At 45.8% G+C, this 16,496-nt stretch overlaps 1 protein-coding gene across 1 annotated transcript in view; it reads left to right on the top strand.

Annotated features, from left to right (window-relative positions):
• The first annotated feature begins 1,368 nt into the window (after positions 1-1,368).
• Positions 1,369-16,496, top strand: part of SLC30A9 (solute carrier family 30 member 9) — a 42,036-nt gene continuing 26,908 nt past the window's right edge. Inside the window, exons 1-4 of the mRNA XM_060246329.1 lie at positions 1,369-1,615; positions 7,393-7,569; positions 13,918-13,974; positions 15,327-15,426. Coding sequence (XP_060102312.1) covers positions 1,498-1,615; positions 7,393-7,569; positions 13,918-13,974; positions 15,327-15,426 — 452 coding nt within the window. The 5' untranslated portion in view covers positions 1,369-1,497. The remainder of the gene's footprint in view (positions 1,616-7,392; positions 7,570-13,917; positions 13,975-15,326; positions 15,427-16,496) is intronic.

Here is a 16,496-nt window from a genome sequence, read left to right as displayed (position 1 = left end):
AACAGCTGAAGCATTGAAACTATTGCTCCATAGACTGACCCTCTGTCCAGCTTGAAACAAAACACTGGGTAGTTCTATGCATATCCATCTAATACTTATGAACTGGGGAATAAAGCCTGAATCTCTCCAACATAGCAAGCAGTGATGTGAATGGCTAATTATAATGGTGAGCCATTCAGTGTGTTCTGCTGGTACCAACCAACCATTAGTTTGCTGGTTGGTTATACATATTCAGCCTGTCTTGCAAAGACTCAAGAAAAGGGTTTTGTTTAATTATAACAACAAAGCTGTCAATACCAATAGAAAGTTTGGTGTTAAGCACAGATGGTTCATTGTGTTGATCACAACTCTGGACTCCCCCAGCCCTTTGAAATAAGCAAATCCATCCTGGGCACGTTTGCTCAAAAAACCATTGCGTTAAATAGGACTTCTGAGGGTAGACGACTGCAGATGACTAATGTGACACCAGACATCCACAGTCTAAGGGTGCATTTACATAACACTAAACAATGTGTTTTGCAACTGGATTTCTGCTATTCTTACACAGTAAAAATCCAGTTGCAAAACACATTATTAAGTGTAGTATGGCTGCACCCTAAGTCTACCCACGGATCTGGAGCATTTTTATCTTGCCCTTCCCACAAGGAGCTCAAGGAAGCATGGGTGTCTCCTTTGCCATATTATTATCACAACAACCCCGCGAGGTAGGTCAGGGCGAGAGATGGTGACTGTTCCTAGCTCACCCAGTGAGTTTCATAGTTGAATAGAGCATCATCACTGTGCTCCATAGAATATGCTGCCCGGTAAACGTGCACAGAACTGAAGTCCAGGTTGCTCTAATCCAGAATGAAGTCGGGCTTCTCTTGGCACGTTCTCATTGAGCCTCCTCTTGCCTTTTTCAGTGACCTGATCCACCCTTGCGGTGGCAGGATATTAGATTGCACTACTTCAAACTGTTGGTGAGGCCAGCCCATTTCTGCACTTTCAAAAATTCCTTGGAAACCCACCTCGCACAGCACTGAAACACAATAATCTTATTTGCAAAGATTTGTTTTTAATAGAGCGGAGCACTTTTCAACCTTCCCCCATTCCTATATGCAACGGTCCGCTTCGGCTCTCTCGGGAACGGCTGAAATCTGCCGGCGCTAAGACCCTACGGCTCGAGACCGGGGAAAGCATGACGTCTCTTTCGCCACGCCCACCCGCTTTCATTGGAGGTGAGCCCGGATCGCGCGTCTCTTCATCCCTAGATGAGATAGGGAATGGCGGACGTCACAGAGCATGCGCAATACTGCTCTCACAAAGGCGGTGTCCTGTTGGCGGACTCGGAGGAAAAGAGCACAGATAAGAAGCCACTAGAGCGTCCTAGCACATCCGGTTCCGCTTGCGCCAATGGGCTCCGCGCCGGAGCCGGCCGGGGCCGGGCGTGCCTCTAAGAAGCGGATTCCGGCGGCTCCTCCTCCCTCCGTCCACCGCGGCTGAGAGAGCGGCGGGAGGATGCTGCCAGCTCTGGCCGCCCAGCGCCGGGGATGGGGCTTTCTCTACCAGCTCCATCTGCTGCGGCGGCGGAGCTGGTGCCCGGCGGGGGTGCCACTCGGTCGGGCAGGCTGCCACGGTGAGTGGGGGAGACAAGGAGACGCTGCAGCGGCCCCCGGCCGGGTTTGGGTTGCCCTGCCGTCAGGAAGACTAGAAACATGCTCTGCTTTGAAGGGGGGACGCGGAGGGTTCCCTGGTTGGCAGAGCCGGTCCTACCACTAGGCGATTACCTAGAGCGCTGGTCTCCTGGGGGCACCAAATTGGGTGCCCCCTCCTTGTGACTCGGTGATGTTATCAGTGTGGGGTGGGGGAGCGTGCCAGAAGTTAGCTTCGCCTAGGTTGCCAGGTAGTCTACGCCGGGCCCTGCTGGCTGGCTCCGGCTCCTGGGTTGGCTCAGCCATCGGAACCTCTGTTGGTCGGGCTGAGATAAGCCGCTGTCCTCATGGACGGGGTGGGGAGGCTATAAATGAATACCTGAAGCTGCCTTGCTGCGTCAGGGTTAGGCTTACCTACTGGGACAGGCAGTGACCAAGGTCTTTCAACTCACCTGTTACCTGGTCTTTTTCCTGGAGATGCCAGAGGTGGAACCTGGGACCATCTTTTTCCTGCTCTTGGCCTCTTCAGGCAGAACGGTGATGTGAACCTGCTATCCACAAGCTGACAGTCTCTTGCCATCTGAAGCTGCCTTAGGTCTCTAAGGCGGGTGGCTAAATTTGCTTAATGTAAGAGCCACGTAGAATAAACGTCAGATGCTTGAGAGCAGCAAGACGTGAACAAATAACACACACGGCTTTATTAAAACTTTTAATACTTTCTTTGCACAGAATGATAAAATTCATATGTGTCCACTTAACAACACAGGAAAAAGGAAAGGTTCCCTGTGCAAGCACCAGTCGTTTCCGACTCTGGGGTGATGTTGCTCTCATAACATTTTCACGGCAGATTTTTTACAGTTTGGTTTGCCATTGCCTTCCCCAGTCATCTACACTTTCCCCCCAGCAAGCTGGGTGCTCATTTTACCAACCTTGGAAGGATGGAAGGCTGAATCATCCTTGAACCGGCTACCTGAAAACCCAGCTTCCTCCGGGGATCGAACTCAGGTTGTGAACAGAGCTTAGGACTGCAGTACTGCAGCTCTAACACTCTGCGCCACGGGGCTTTCCTTAACAACATAGAGGAGACTTCAACAACAACAAAGAGCTGGGAAGAACAGTCCCCATAAGACCAGCATAAAGAAAGGTTAAGGGATTTTTTGGCACGAGAGGGAGAAAAGAACACATGTACCACATAAATAACTGACCACTGTTTGCATTATTATGCATCTCTTTTTGCCTTGACACCAAGGTTAGTATATGCAGCTACTACAAGAGCTATGAAACTAAGGGGGAACCCTGAACTCTTTAGTTCTGTCCCTCCTTCCAGTGGCTCCCTCGGCTCTTGTATTCTCTTTCCCCACTCTAGATCGCCTGGTGACCTCTGTGGTGGAGAAGAAGAGCTTGCAAGCCTGCCTATTTCCCCCTCCTTCCCCACTTCACACGTGGCAGAAATAGCTGCCTACCTATTGGTCAGCGCTCAGAGGTTGACTGAGGTCTTGATGCTAAGCATGCTTACTTAAGAGTAAGCCTGCATTAAGTTCCTCCTTGACATACGGGAGCTGCACAATATCTGTGAAAGAGCTGCAGTTTGGCCATCCCTGCTCCAAGGTCTTAGCTCAGGCCAAGCCATTTCTCATCTCTTGGAACAATTTCTCTATATGTAGGACTATATAGCTGTTTAATTCCATGGTAGCAAAAAATTAGGGAGGAGTCTGTAACAGCAGTGCACATAGGTACATCCTGGATTTTTTGTTTTGCTTTGTACAACAGTGCAGTAGAATGTCTTTCACTAGAAGTAATTCCATTGTATTTGGATGTTAAGCTTCTTCTCCAATCCTACCTTTTTGTGCCATGATCTAAATCATTCTGGATTTTGGCCTCATTATGCCTTGTGTTTGGAAGCTCCATACTATTGAAGTTTATTTAGGCAAGAACTGGAGATTATACTAGCAGAAAGACTAGTGTTAGCATGGTAAAAACCATACATGCTGCTTTGTTATCTGTCACACACAAGCCACTTTTTCAAAAGTAGCAAGTGGCTTATTTGTGACTTTATAGGGCTTAATTTCAGTGGAGGCAATGCAAGAACCATTGCATTGAGATCCATATTTATGTCCCACTCTATCTTTTGTAGTGCCATCTGATTCATGGTCTGGAACACGAATAGTCCAGTGTTCTGGGCTTGGATGTTTTATGTTGAGTCCATCTGCTGGTTCATGTCGCTGCAATACTGCCTAATTTGACCAGTAGCTCTCTGACAGGGAGACCATCTTGGGCAAACCTTTGTCTCCAAGCTGCTTTCTGGAATTCTCTGAACTGGGGATGTTAGTGATTGTACCTGGGACTTTCTGTGCATGACACAGCTGAACTCTGGCCCCCTCCACATGCCAGCTTGCCCTCTGCAATTACACCACAGTCACACACTTGATGCTTCCCAGATGGTCAAAGGACTCCAATTGTATCTCTGGAAAACTCTGGGTTCATTGCCAATACTTTGACAGTTTTGGTACCAATATCTTGCCCTTGGGGATTTGGGGACCTGTTCAGATACCAGTTTTCCGACACGGTACAGTCTTGGATTTCATTCTGGGTGGAAGCTGAAAGAACCCAATTTGAAAACTACAGCCCACCTTTGATCTTTAGCAAGCTTCTAAGGGTGTGTGTGTGCAGCTTTCAGATTAGCAGCTGCTTGACATGAAATCCAAGGTGTTAAAATAGTGTGAAAAGACTATGTTCCTTTAATCTCACTTTAATAAGATTGGTACCTGTGTGGAAGATGGGAGGAGAGAGCAGAGAAATCTCATTTGCGAGTATTTATCTCTATCTGTGGCTGTTTTAAAAAGCCAGTTCTTTAAAGCTGGGACTCTGACAACAAAACAGCCTGACTTCATGGACCCTCAGGCTGCAATTCTTGATTGGTTGTTTCCTTTTCATTTAGCAGTATCCTTCCCCCCTGCTGTATGTGTGATTGGCTGCATTCTTGTCTACCCAAACATTGCTCGTCCTTCCTTCTGCCTTGCATAATTCATTGCTTCCAGGCTCTCTGGTATATGTCTCCTCAAGGGCCCTGATATGCTCACTGCATTGCCTTTCTTCCTATTATTGAGTCAGGTTTTCTAGTTCTTCATGAGATGCTGTGTTCTTACCCTTTTTTGTGGCTCCTGTGCTAAGTTCCTAAGGATACCCTTGAAAGACAAAATAAAGGATATCCTTTGACAGTATATTCAGTGATTTTTTTTTCTTAATGGAAAACTAGCAAAGGCATGTCTCGGTGCCCTGAGCCCTTGAAATAATGTATTGGCAGTTCTAGTCATTTTCTGTCACATTCAACTTCCCACAGTAATCTGCTACTGCTGAGTTCTTCTTAGGCCTGTAAATAGTCTAAGAAAGTTCATTAGCTAATGCTTCTCTCTCCCCCTCCGGCTTCTGCTAGCTTGCATGCGCAGTACATCCCATCATGAGTCATTTGGGGAATGTAAACAGCTTGAAAGGGAAAGAAAAAACAGTAAAAAGATGGAAATGTCCATGTTCATAAAACGAATGATAAAATAAGCTTTGCATATCTCACTGAGAGATACTACAAGAGAGCCAGTTTGGGGTAGTGGTTAAGTTTGCGGACTCTTATCCGAGAGAACTGGTTTTGTTTCCCCACTCCTCCACTTGAAGCTGCTGGAATGGCCATTGGTCAGTCATAGCTCTGGCAGAGGTTGTCCTTGAAAGGGCAGCTGCTGTGAGAGCTCTCTCAGCCCCACCCACCTCACAGGGTGTCTGTTGTGGGGGGAGGAAGATAAAGGAGATTGTGAGCTGCTCTGAGACTCTGAAATTCGAGTGGAGGGCGGGATATAAATCCAACATCATCATCATCTTCTACAATAAAATCATTGCTAAAAAAATACTGGGCACCACAGTGAAATTTATAGGCATCATGGCAACCTGTCACCGGGACAGGTTGTCAAACTTTTGGACTGTTTAGCTCAGTAAATGTCAGTTCTGACTCATAATGGCTTCCCAAGAGGTTGGATGAGTAAGGTTTTCACCAGCCCAGATAACTTGAGATGCTTTCAGCGGCAGATTCTGGGAAATGAACCTGGAAGCTTCTGCACGCAAAGCATATGGCTAACCCATTTTAGCATCAACCACTCCTCACACAAGTACACTGATCTCCTATCACAGAGGTGTCAAACGCGTTTGTTATGAGGACCAGATTGGACATAAATAAGTTCTTGTCGGGTTGGGCCATGTGTGTCATATAAACTTTATAAAGGACGTGAACACAAAGATGTTTTTAAAAAAACTTAAAAAATAAAACATACTTAAAACTTTAGCACTTGCTGGTCTTAATGGTGCTTTGTATCTCTCCCATGCTATCCAGGGCACTGGGCAAAGGAAGCTCTGGCTTTTTCTTCCTTCCCCAGGGGATCAGGGAGGGATCCTCAGCCAATAGAAGGAAGAGAGGCTTGGCTCAGTAGCTCTGCTGTTCGATTTTATTATTTATTTATTTATTTATTTTGATTTATATCCTGCCCTACCCCACCGAAGCGGGCTCAGGGCGGCTTACAACATAAAACTCTAACAATAAATCAGCTTAAAATACATTAATAGTTAATACAATAAAATACATAAAAACACATTTATCAATATACCATGCTACATCTTCCCTAAGTCAGTTCTTCAAGTATTCCAATGTTCAAATATGCTGATGTTCATGAATTCGGATAATCAGGTATCGGTCAGTTATATGCCAGCCGGAAGAGGGTTGTCTTACAGGCCCTGCGGAACTGTCCAAGATTCCTCAGGGCCCTCACCTCCTCTGGAAGCTGGTTCCACAAACAGGGAGCTGCAATCGAAAAGGCCCTGTCCCTAGTTGTTTTCAGACGGGCCTCCTTTGGCCCAGGGATTGTAAGGAGGTTCTGAGACCACGATCTCAGCACTCTCTGGGGAACATGTGGGGAGAGACGGTCCCTAAGGTAGGCAGGGCAAAGCAAGCTCCCCTCCTTTCCCAAGGAAGAAGCCTCAGCCAATGGAGAAAATAGAGGCTTTGCTCTGTAGCTCCTGTGCGATTGAGCAAGCCTGGCAAAGGAAGCTGTGATGCAAAAGGAAGCAAGTGAGAAGGAGGCAGATGACAGCCAGTTGCCCAGGGGCTTGATAGGAGCCCTCCGGGGACCTGTTTGACACCCCTGTCCTAGCAGAACTTGAAGTCTTGTATGGGTAGCCCTGGGATTCCCATGCATCTCTGTCTCCCTCCTCCTCCAACCTGAAGAAAGAGGTCTTTCCTAGCCTGATGACACAAGATTGAGCTTACCTGAAGGAGGCAGGGATTGGACTTCCCACATCTTCTGCTTAGTAAGAGCTCTGCTTCATTATGCAGGAGCATCTGGCACCTTCTGTGCCTGCCAGTGGGGTTTATTGTAGCAGACCACCCCGTAAAAAGTCTGCCATGGAAAGGTGAAAGCATCACCAGTTGGAAACGACTGCTGCTTGCACAGGGGACTATCCTTTACTCTTTTTTTTAATCTTAAAGGAGCCTGTTGGTGAACCTTGAGAGCGTAATTTATGATACTTGGGTTCTGAGTATGGTGAGTGCATTAAAAAGGGAAATAAATTGGAATTTTCTGGAGTTCTCCTGCACCATGTTGGATGCAGAGGCAACAGTATTTCAGAGTTATTTGTGATAGAAAAGAAACAGTGCTTCAGGCAAAAAATGACTTTTATTTTCATGCTGCTTCTTTCTAACACAGGACTGTTTCCTTGCTTTCTACAGGATGGCAAGTACCTGTCAGACTTGGAAGTTTCTCCCGTCTGCTGCCGTGTAACCATCTGCCTGTTTCTCCAACCAGTCAAGTAAGAGTTTATACCTCAGATGGTCAGAAAAACAGCACAGGGGCACCTGATGCAAGCTCCTCAGTCGCTGAAGGAGGTGCGCAGAGAACAGCAACAGGTGTGCAGACTTTGGTTTAATTGTCCTTTCAGGTCTTATTGGGAATGTCTTCTGGGGACTAGCAAGCTAGAGCAGGGGTTCCCAACTTCTGGGCCATGGACCGGTACCGGTCCGTGGCCTGTTAGCAACCGGACATTGAGTTGTATAATTATTTCATTACATATTGCAATATAGTACCAGTAGTAGTAATAATACGACATTGGATTTATATCCTGCCCTCCACTCCAAATCTCATAGTGGCTCACAATCTCCTTTATCTTCCTCCCCCACAACAGACACCCTGTGAGGTGGGTGGGGTTGAGAGAGCTCTCCCAGAAGCTGCCCTTTCAAGGAGAGCTCTGCAAGAATGGCTGACCCAAGGCCATTCCAGCAGCTGCAAGTGGAGGAGTGGGGAATCAAACCCGGTTCTCCCAGATAAGAGTCTGCCCACTTAACCACCACACCAAAATAATGTGCACAATTGTATCATCCCAAAACCATCATCCACCCCCCCGCCCCCCGGCTGGTCTGTGCAAAAATTGTCTTTCCCAAAACCAGTCCCTGGTGTCAAAAAGGTTGGGGACCACTGAGCTAGAGTACTCTTGGGTTGCAATCTTTAATTCTGCCGCAGTGGGTGATGCTGCTGCTGCTGCTGCAGCAACTCTTTCTACCTGGTTTCTTACTAGGCCTTGCCTCATTTCTTGTTGAGAATAGTTTGCAGATGCCGTTGCAGAATTTCTGGCTCTGGTTCTCAGTAGGCACTGCTTCATAAAGCACAGATCAAATTGCCTTGTGCTGTTTCTGATTTTGAAGTCACTTTCATATCGGTGGCGCTGATAGGAGCAGGTGAGTTGGGGCAGTGAAGCCAATGGCTGTTGTTGCACTTCATATTGAGAATGAATAGAGATTGGCTTTAAAGGCATTTGCTGGAGAGAGAAACAAGTTTCTGAAATAATTGCGTAAGGACTCCTACGTCTCCTTTATAGCCCTGAGTTGAAATCTGCATTCCAGAGTCTGAGCATGTTTACATGGAATTACAGTCTGCTGATTTCTATTACAGCCCAAGGGTACGTCAGTCTTCCTGCTTCCTTTTTTTAAAAAAAGTGAAAATGTTAGCTTAAGGTGGTAATCTTCAAGTTGGGTTTCAGGAAGCCCTTAAATGTCTCTGAAACTTTCCACAAGTTTATACTCCTGCAAAGTTCCCTCTAAGCTGCAGAGTCTTGTGAGCAAAAATTCTACTTTGTGAGCGACTGGCATTAAAGTTGTGAGCGACTGCATAAATCATAGTGCTCTGGGGTCATCCTTCCCAAGCTAAGACAAAAATGTGTGAGCTGGAGGCTAAAAATCTGTGCGCTAGCTCACGCCAACTCAGCTTAGAGGGAGCACTGATGACCTGGTAGACTGGGCCTGAGCATGCTGGTTCCCCCACTCTGGGTGTTGTCAGGATCCATATTCTGTCTCCTGTCATGTTTTGCTTTGTGTCGTTATCTTGCTATGCTGAACGTTATGCCTGTATGCTAGTCCGGTGAAGGTTATTAGGTTTCCCTCCTCTCAAACTCGCCTGTGGCGATGTTATTGGCTGCCTGGGAATGAAGGGGCCTTCTGTGTACTATCTGGCTGAGGATAACTTTCGTTTCTCAGACTGGGACCTTCACAGGTCTTTGCGGGGGGGGGAAGCCCATGCTTTTTGGAATTACTTCATGCTGTCCAGCGCTTATTGCTCTCACTTCAGGCAGAGCCTCCCAAGGGAGAAGTATGCACTTATATCAATAAAGCTTTCCTATGTCTTCACATTTCTGGGGTCCAAGATCACTGCAGATGGTGACTGTAGCCATGAAATTAAAAGACGTTTGCTCTTTGGAAGGACAGCTATGGCAAACCTAAGCAGTATAATAAAAAGCAGAGACATCACCCCACCAACAAAAGTCCGTATAGTCAAAGTGATGGCATTCCCAATGGTAATGTATGGCTGTGAGAGCTAGACCATAAGGAAGGCTGAGCGCAGAAGAATAGATGCTTTCGAGATGTGGTGCTGGAGAAGAATCTTGAGAGTCCCTTCGACTGCAAGAAGATCATATCAGTCAGTCCTAAGAGAAATCAACCCAGACTGTTCACTGGAAGGTCAGATGCTGAAGCTGAAGCTCCAATACTTTGGCCACCAAATGAGAAGGGAGCACTCACTGGAGAAGACCCTGATGCTGGGAAAGACAGAAGGCAAAAGGAGAAGGGGATGGCAAAAGATGAGATGGCTGGACAGCGTTACTGATGTAACTAACATGAATTTGAGCAGACTTTGGAGGCTGGTGGAAGACAGAAGGGCCTGGCGTGACTTTGTCCATGAGGTTGCAAAGAGTTGGACTCGACTGTATGACTGAACAACAACAAATGTCTTCATAGTTGAAGTCTACCTGGTTGTTACTTGACAAAACCTCACAGGCGTCTGCAGAGTGTGACCACGTGGATGAAATGGCACGCCTTCCTCCCTGGTTGGTGATCATGGGGAGAAGGTGGACGTGCGGTGACTTCTTCTGCGTGGTCGCACTCCGCAGACCGGGAGTGTCTTAACCAGACTTGGGGGCTGCTCCCATCTGCTCTCTGTTCTGTCCTGCTGTTGTGTCCCCCTCTCTTGCTTCCAGCGGGGTGTAGTTGGAGTGCTCCTTGCCGCCTTTTGTGGGCAGTAGGACAGGGGAAAGGGATGCATAGAAGGTGCTGCAAACGCCCCTGCCTGTCAGGGAGATGATATAAAGGTACATGTCCGGGATGAAGTGTGACATGTGAGGTCACTGCCCCGTGAACTGAGAATCCCCCGAGGTCCATAGACCATGTAGAAAATGGTTCCTTGCTGGTAAAAGTTCTGGGAATTTTTGCCTTGATATATAATAGCAGTTGGACTGTGATCTTCTTTGTAGCACTTAGAATATGTTGCAGCCTCTGCCTCATCCAGTCTTTTGTATCCTCTATGAAATAGATCAGCAGGCCTTTTTTAACAGGCTGGAAAACTGAGGCTGGCATCCAAGAGACTTCCCCAAGGCTAGGAAGTTCATGGCAAATCAGAAGCTTTAGTTTCAGTCTTCCACTCTCAAATGCCAGACATTATGTTAGCCTGGTGAAAGTTATTAGGCCCCCCCCCCCCCACAAACTCGCTTTCAGGTTTATTGTTTCTGCTAAGAGCTGCTTCGAACCAGTTTGGTGTAGTGGTTAAGTTTGTGAACTCTTATCTGGAAGAACTGCGTTTGATTCCCCACCCCTCCACTTGCAGCTGCTGGAATGGCCTTAGGTCAGCTCTTGCAAGAGGTGTCCTTGAAAGGGCAGCTGCAGTGAGAGCCCTCTCAGCCCCACCCACCTCGCAGGGTGTCTGTTGTGGGGGTGGGAAGTCAGAGGAGATTGTAAGCTGCTCTGAGTCTCTGATTCAGAGAGAAGGGCGGGGTATAAATCTGCAGTCTTCTTCTATTCATAGTTAGCATCAACATTTAGAACTTGATGCAGAGAAGTCAGTTAATGGCGGGTTTCAACTTTCTGCTTGTTTTTGTACATGCATGGGTTGTTAAACAAGCTTTGGGTAATACCATAAAATTTAGCTTGCTTTTCTTGTCCACCGGGAAGCTAAGAGCCAGTTTGGTGTAGAGGTTAAGTGTGTGGACCCCTATCTGGGAGAACCGGGTTTGATTCCTCACTCCTCCACATGCACCTGCTGATGTGACCTTCAGTTAGTCACAAGTTCTTGCAGAACTGTTCCTCTCAGTTTCTGTCAGAGCTCTCTCAGCTCCAGCTACCTCACAGGGTGTATGTTGTGGGGGAGGGGAAGGGAAAGGAGATTGTAAGCCGCTCTGAGACTCCTTCCGGTAGTGAAGGGCAGGATATAAATCCAATCTCCTCTTCTTCTTGGCTGCTTAGAAGACAAAGGCAGTTTGCTTCAGTTTCTTTAGACCCCTTCTGTATGGAATAGCAATGTTTGGGGGGTGGGGGCTGTAATATGTTTAAAGCATTAATCTTTATTACCTTCAACCCTTGCTTGATCCTGACATCAGCTGCCTTATATCTCAGTTGGTCAGATTTTCATTAAATCAATGGATATATTTTTGTTAACCCTTAATCAATGCGTGTGAGGGCATAAAAATTCTCTCCCTTAAAGGCTGTATAGCTCAGCACTGTCTTAATGTTCAACAGTAAATCTTGACATTTCATGGAGATCATTTTTCCTGATCAAAGTTTATGGCTTGACCTTTCAGTTTCACAAGAAAGACGCTCCTCCTAATAGAAGTTGGCTTGCCGGCAGTAACATTACCTCTGCCTTCGGCAATGAGCTATTGGTGTAAAACTTGACACTTTGGTGCCGTAAAGCTAGCAACATTTCTTCTCTGCCTCTTTAAAACAGAGGTTAGATTAGGCCTGCCTGTGTTTTAGGAGTTAAGTCTGGGACTAATTGTTTGGTTTGCTGTGTAGACAAAGAGTACCCTGTTCAGCTTTTAAATAATTCGTGCCACGTGTCCAGTTTTTTATTAATAACACGAAACTTCCTCATCCCGTCATTGAGTTCTGAGGGCTAACTGAATCGCTTGCAGTTTCAGTGAAAATTGCTTCCGTTTTATTGAATTATTGTGGATGGGTGGAAAGGATCCAGATCTAGAGAACAGATCAGAGTATCGTCTGGCTCCTCTTATTAGAATCATAAGAACTTAATTCCTCTAGTACAGTTAATTGAGAAGGCTGGAATGTGCAGGGGGAAGCCCATGCGTGTTATGTTAAACCTCTCTCGATGAAATCAGTGGTGCTTAGAAATATTTAGCTTTTGTTTGCACCGGAATATTTCAGGGCTTGGTGACTTATTTCTCTTGCTTTGGGAGACATTCTCCTTTATTATTTTTATTGGGAAATTTGCTTCTTTTCTGTTAAAATACTTTTTTTTTTTTACTGCCCTTGTGGCAAGTTCTGAATATCTCCCCCTCGCACCCCAGTTTCATATAGAGAAATAGTCTGGAAGGTTGGAAGAAGAGAACGCTAGATTATAACTTCTGTATTAAGGCATTCTGTCATATCTGCTGTGTCTGCAAACCAATAACTCAACACATTTGGCTTCGTGGGGGAGGGCAGGATATAAATCAAATAAACATAAACAGAATATTTTGATCCCATTCCAAAAGGTCTTTTAGTTGTGTGCCTTTACAATAGGCATATAGTGCTAATCAGGGCTTTTTTGGTAGCAGGAACTCATTTGCATATTAGGCCACACCCCTGATGTAGCCAATCCTCCTGGAGCTTACAGTAGGCCCTGTAAGCTCTTGGAGGATTGGCTACATCAGAGGTGTTTCACCTAATATTCAAAGGATAATCCTGATTAATCTTCATTATTGTTCCCAAATTATTAGTGGCAGTGTTATTCTGGGAGAAAATGTTTTTCTGAGAGGCATAGCCAGCTTCAAGAGGTGACTGGATAAACATATGGAGCAGAGGTCCATTAGTGGCTATTAGCCGCAGTGTATTGTTGGAACTGTCTGGGGCAAGTGATGCTCTGTGTTCTTGGTGCTTGGGGGGGGGCAACAGTGGTAGGACTTCTAGTGTCCTGGCCCCACTGATGAACCAGTGTTGCTGGGAGGTGCGGGGATAAAACTGCAAATGTAATAGTCCAAATTTTAAAAACCAAGGCGTGAATTCTCCTGATTGGTATTGATTTGATCTGTATGGCCAGAGCTGAAATTTTGTGGTGGAAGGGATGTTGTAATTACTAAACTGATAAGAAACAAGTAATTCCAGTGATAAGGTGCTCCAGTGACCTCCATGGGCTGGAGTGATGTTCCGTTGAAACAGATGACAGGACAACTATATCCATTGTATATTGTGCACAGCACTCAAGTTACCAACTGTTTTCCGTGGTGTCAGTTTCTTGTCCAATTTAAACCACATAAGGGAATTGCATGCTAGCTTATCTTCAAAAATGTTCAGGTAGTATTCCAATAAAAAGGAATTCCACACAAAGCTTTGAATTTGTGCGAAAGTAATATTTAGAACACTTTTTATGTCTTAAGTACTTGGTTCAAGTGTTTGTTGCTATACTAGGACATAAAAATAATACTGGATGGTTTTAATGTTTACTAAGAATGTCAAGATAAGGATGCTAAATCAGGTAACGCTGTATTGAGGCCCTGAGGAAACTTCCCAGAAAAATTTCCAATTCTGATTTTTCAGGAATACCCAAGTTGCTGGCGTTGGTATATCTTAATTATCTGACAAAATAATGATTGAGCATTGCTGACCATGTCTGTTCAGCTTTTAATTCGTTGGTGATAAAATGTCTCCGAACGGCTTTCTGTTTTACTGTTATAAAGCAGGAAACCAGTTTCTCCTCCACAAATGGGTTCTTGTGATTTACAGGCAGAGATGCTGGCAGTCAAACGCCACCGTTGTTACAGCAGCCAATCCAAGTAAAAGGTAATCAGTATTTTCTTGCTTTCGCATTGGGGAGCATCTGAAGATATCAGAAGATTTTCTTTAAAGATCAGCTGGAACCAGGTGCTGCCTTGGATTCCATCTAGAATTTCCGGGCATGGGGTGGAAGGTGGGAATATTTATTGATTCCTTTGTCCTATAGGAGGCTTTATTTCCTCTCCGAACTATTCCTGGGGGGGGGGGGGGTCTCCTGTCCCAAAGGAATAACATTTTAGAGGCCATTTAGGGCTACTGCAGAAGTAGAAATTCTAGGTGGGATCCGAGCCACTGTGGCAGACATCAAGGCTTTTGCTGAAAACAGCAACCATCTGTCTCTCCCCGTAATTTCTAGGGATATTCAGTGTACGTTGTGACATGGCCACGCATTGAATGTTCTCCACTGAGCTTCAGTGGCTGCCATTGGTGTGAGAAGGGAAACTCGAGTGATGGTCACATCACACATTGAGAGTGAAAGAGGAAGGAGCCTGAAATCCAGAGGATCTCTGGGGTGTGCCTGAAACATCCCTATGTGTGCACATAGGTGGTCCTCATCCATTTTCTGCTTGTACCCATGGTCTTCCAACCTTCAGTGACATTGGGGAGACAGACAAAAAGGGAATGAGGACAAAGGGAAAGGTGGAAAGGACTGGCATATCAGCACAATGGTTGAAACCGCTACCCTTGATTTCAGACACTTCTACAATATCTTTACATTGTTAACTCACCGCAGGGAACTAAAAAGAGCTTTCTCGGCCTTTTTTATTTGTAGACAAAATGTTTACAGCCGTGCAAACAAAGCACCATCCATGTAATCCCGTTATTAGGACCTGCCAAAACAACACAAAAACTGTATGCAGGCTTTCAAGTTCACCAGAACTCTTCATCATCGCAAAAATAAAACAACATAACTTGTAGCCATTTGATTCTGGTTTTTTTGGCCCTGTGAAGGATCATAACCCATCATTGCTGTGTCTGATTTCAAAGTCCTGGCCCTTCGCTTAGATAGTGAAATCTGCCCAGCTGGATCTGGCAGAGACAGGAGAAGGTCCCAAATATTTGGGGTGGAGGGGATGACTTTCTGTAAAGTGCAGAATCTGAATCTGAAGCCTATTAAAGAGGACAAATGCCAAAAAAGAGGAGTGTGTAGAAATGAATAGCTGCTTGAAAGGCAATGGGCATAACCTGAGCTGCCAAGTGTGTGTGTGTGTGTATACACACACACACGCACACACACATACATTCATGCTTGCTTCTTTATTTTCATAAATGTGAGGATTTGGGTGCAGAGTGACTCCTTCTCCCTTATTGTGACCTGTATCTATTATTCTCACACACACCCTTTTTTTTTTTGGAAGTGAAAGCAGTGCTTAAAAAGAGAGAATACGGACCAAAGTACATGAAGAATAATTTCATCACAGGCGTCAGAGCCATAAATGAGTTCTGTTTGAAGTCCAGGTGAGCGGAAACTCTTGCATGACCTGCTTGCTGAAACGTGTAGTTATTCCTTATTCCTAAAGGCTAGCCAGGCAGAGAATAGGCAGCAGTGCAGAGGTGGCCAGTTTGGGTGATCTTGGAGGCTGCTCTGTTTGGAGGCCAGGAGCAGTGAGTTTTAGAGAGAGAGAGAGAGACCAGTCATTGAGCTTGCAGGGAAAGTTCCCGGTGGGCTGCTTCCCTGGAGAGACTTGCGCAGCCAGAAGCAAGCAGAGCCAAGTCTCAGTCCCTCTGCTACACTACTCGGGCTTGGCCACCGGCTTCAATGGATGGGCGTTGGCCCCTCCAGTCATTGGCTCTTGCCGGCCTGAGCAGAACGGCTCCCGCAGCGTTGGCTTGTAGCGCCACAGCAAGCGCCTAGCACAGCTGGTTCCTAAGTCGCATTGCCTTCCCAGACTGCACCTGGGCAGCTTCTCCAAACGAATCCTGGCAATGTGAGCTTCGTGATTAACGGAGCACCGAGGCATAGCATTAGTTCAAGTGTGTACATGGACTGCCTGCCTTGAAAAATCCAGGAGTGAGAACAGAAGGGAGTGGAACCTTTTTTTATATTTTGAAAATGTTCTTGATAGGGCCACCAGGAATTAGATTAAATTGCTTCATGGGACATCAGGGACCTGCTCGTCAACCTTGCAATATAGGCCAGATTTTTAAAAAAAATGAATGGGATTTGTTGTCAGGGCAGCTGAGGATTCAAAACCGACCAGAAGTGACTGGTGGCTTTGCAGGGCTTGGAGAGAGGCTTGCTGGCTCTAGATTGGAAAATCCCTGGAGTTTTGGGGGGGTTGTGTTTGGAAAAGAACCTCAGCAGAGTATAATTATATTCATTTTTTTTTCATAAGATGCCTTGTGGAACTCAAGGTAGCTTGCAATATAAAGAAATCAGCCATAATAAAAAGCACATAAAAGACCACAATTTAAAATCTCCCAAGCAGGACTGCCAACATGTAAAAGCTAAATTAGGCAGATGCGGTCATTAATAAGACTATCTCCTGTTGCCTCCTGAAGATCTAAAGTGAAGGCTGGAGACACTT

The sequence above is a fragment of the Heteronotia binoei genome, chromosome 9 (assembly GCF_032191835.1).
Source record: "Heteronotia binoei isolate CCM8104 ecotype False Entrance Well chromosome 9, APGP_CSIRO_Hbin_v1, whole genome shotgun sequence".
Lineage (NCBI taxonomy): Eukaryota > Metazoa > Chordata > Lepidosauria > Squamata > Gekkonidae > Heteronotia > Heteronotia binoei.
This window is presented reverse-complemented; position numbering and strand designations above follow the sequence as displayed.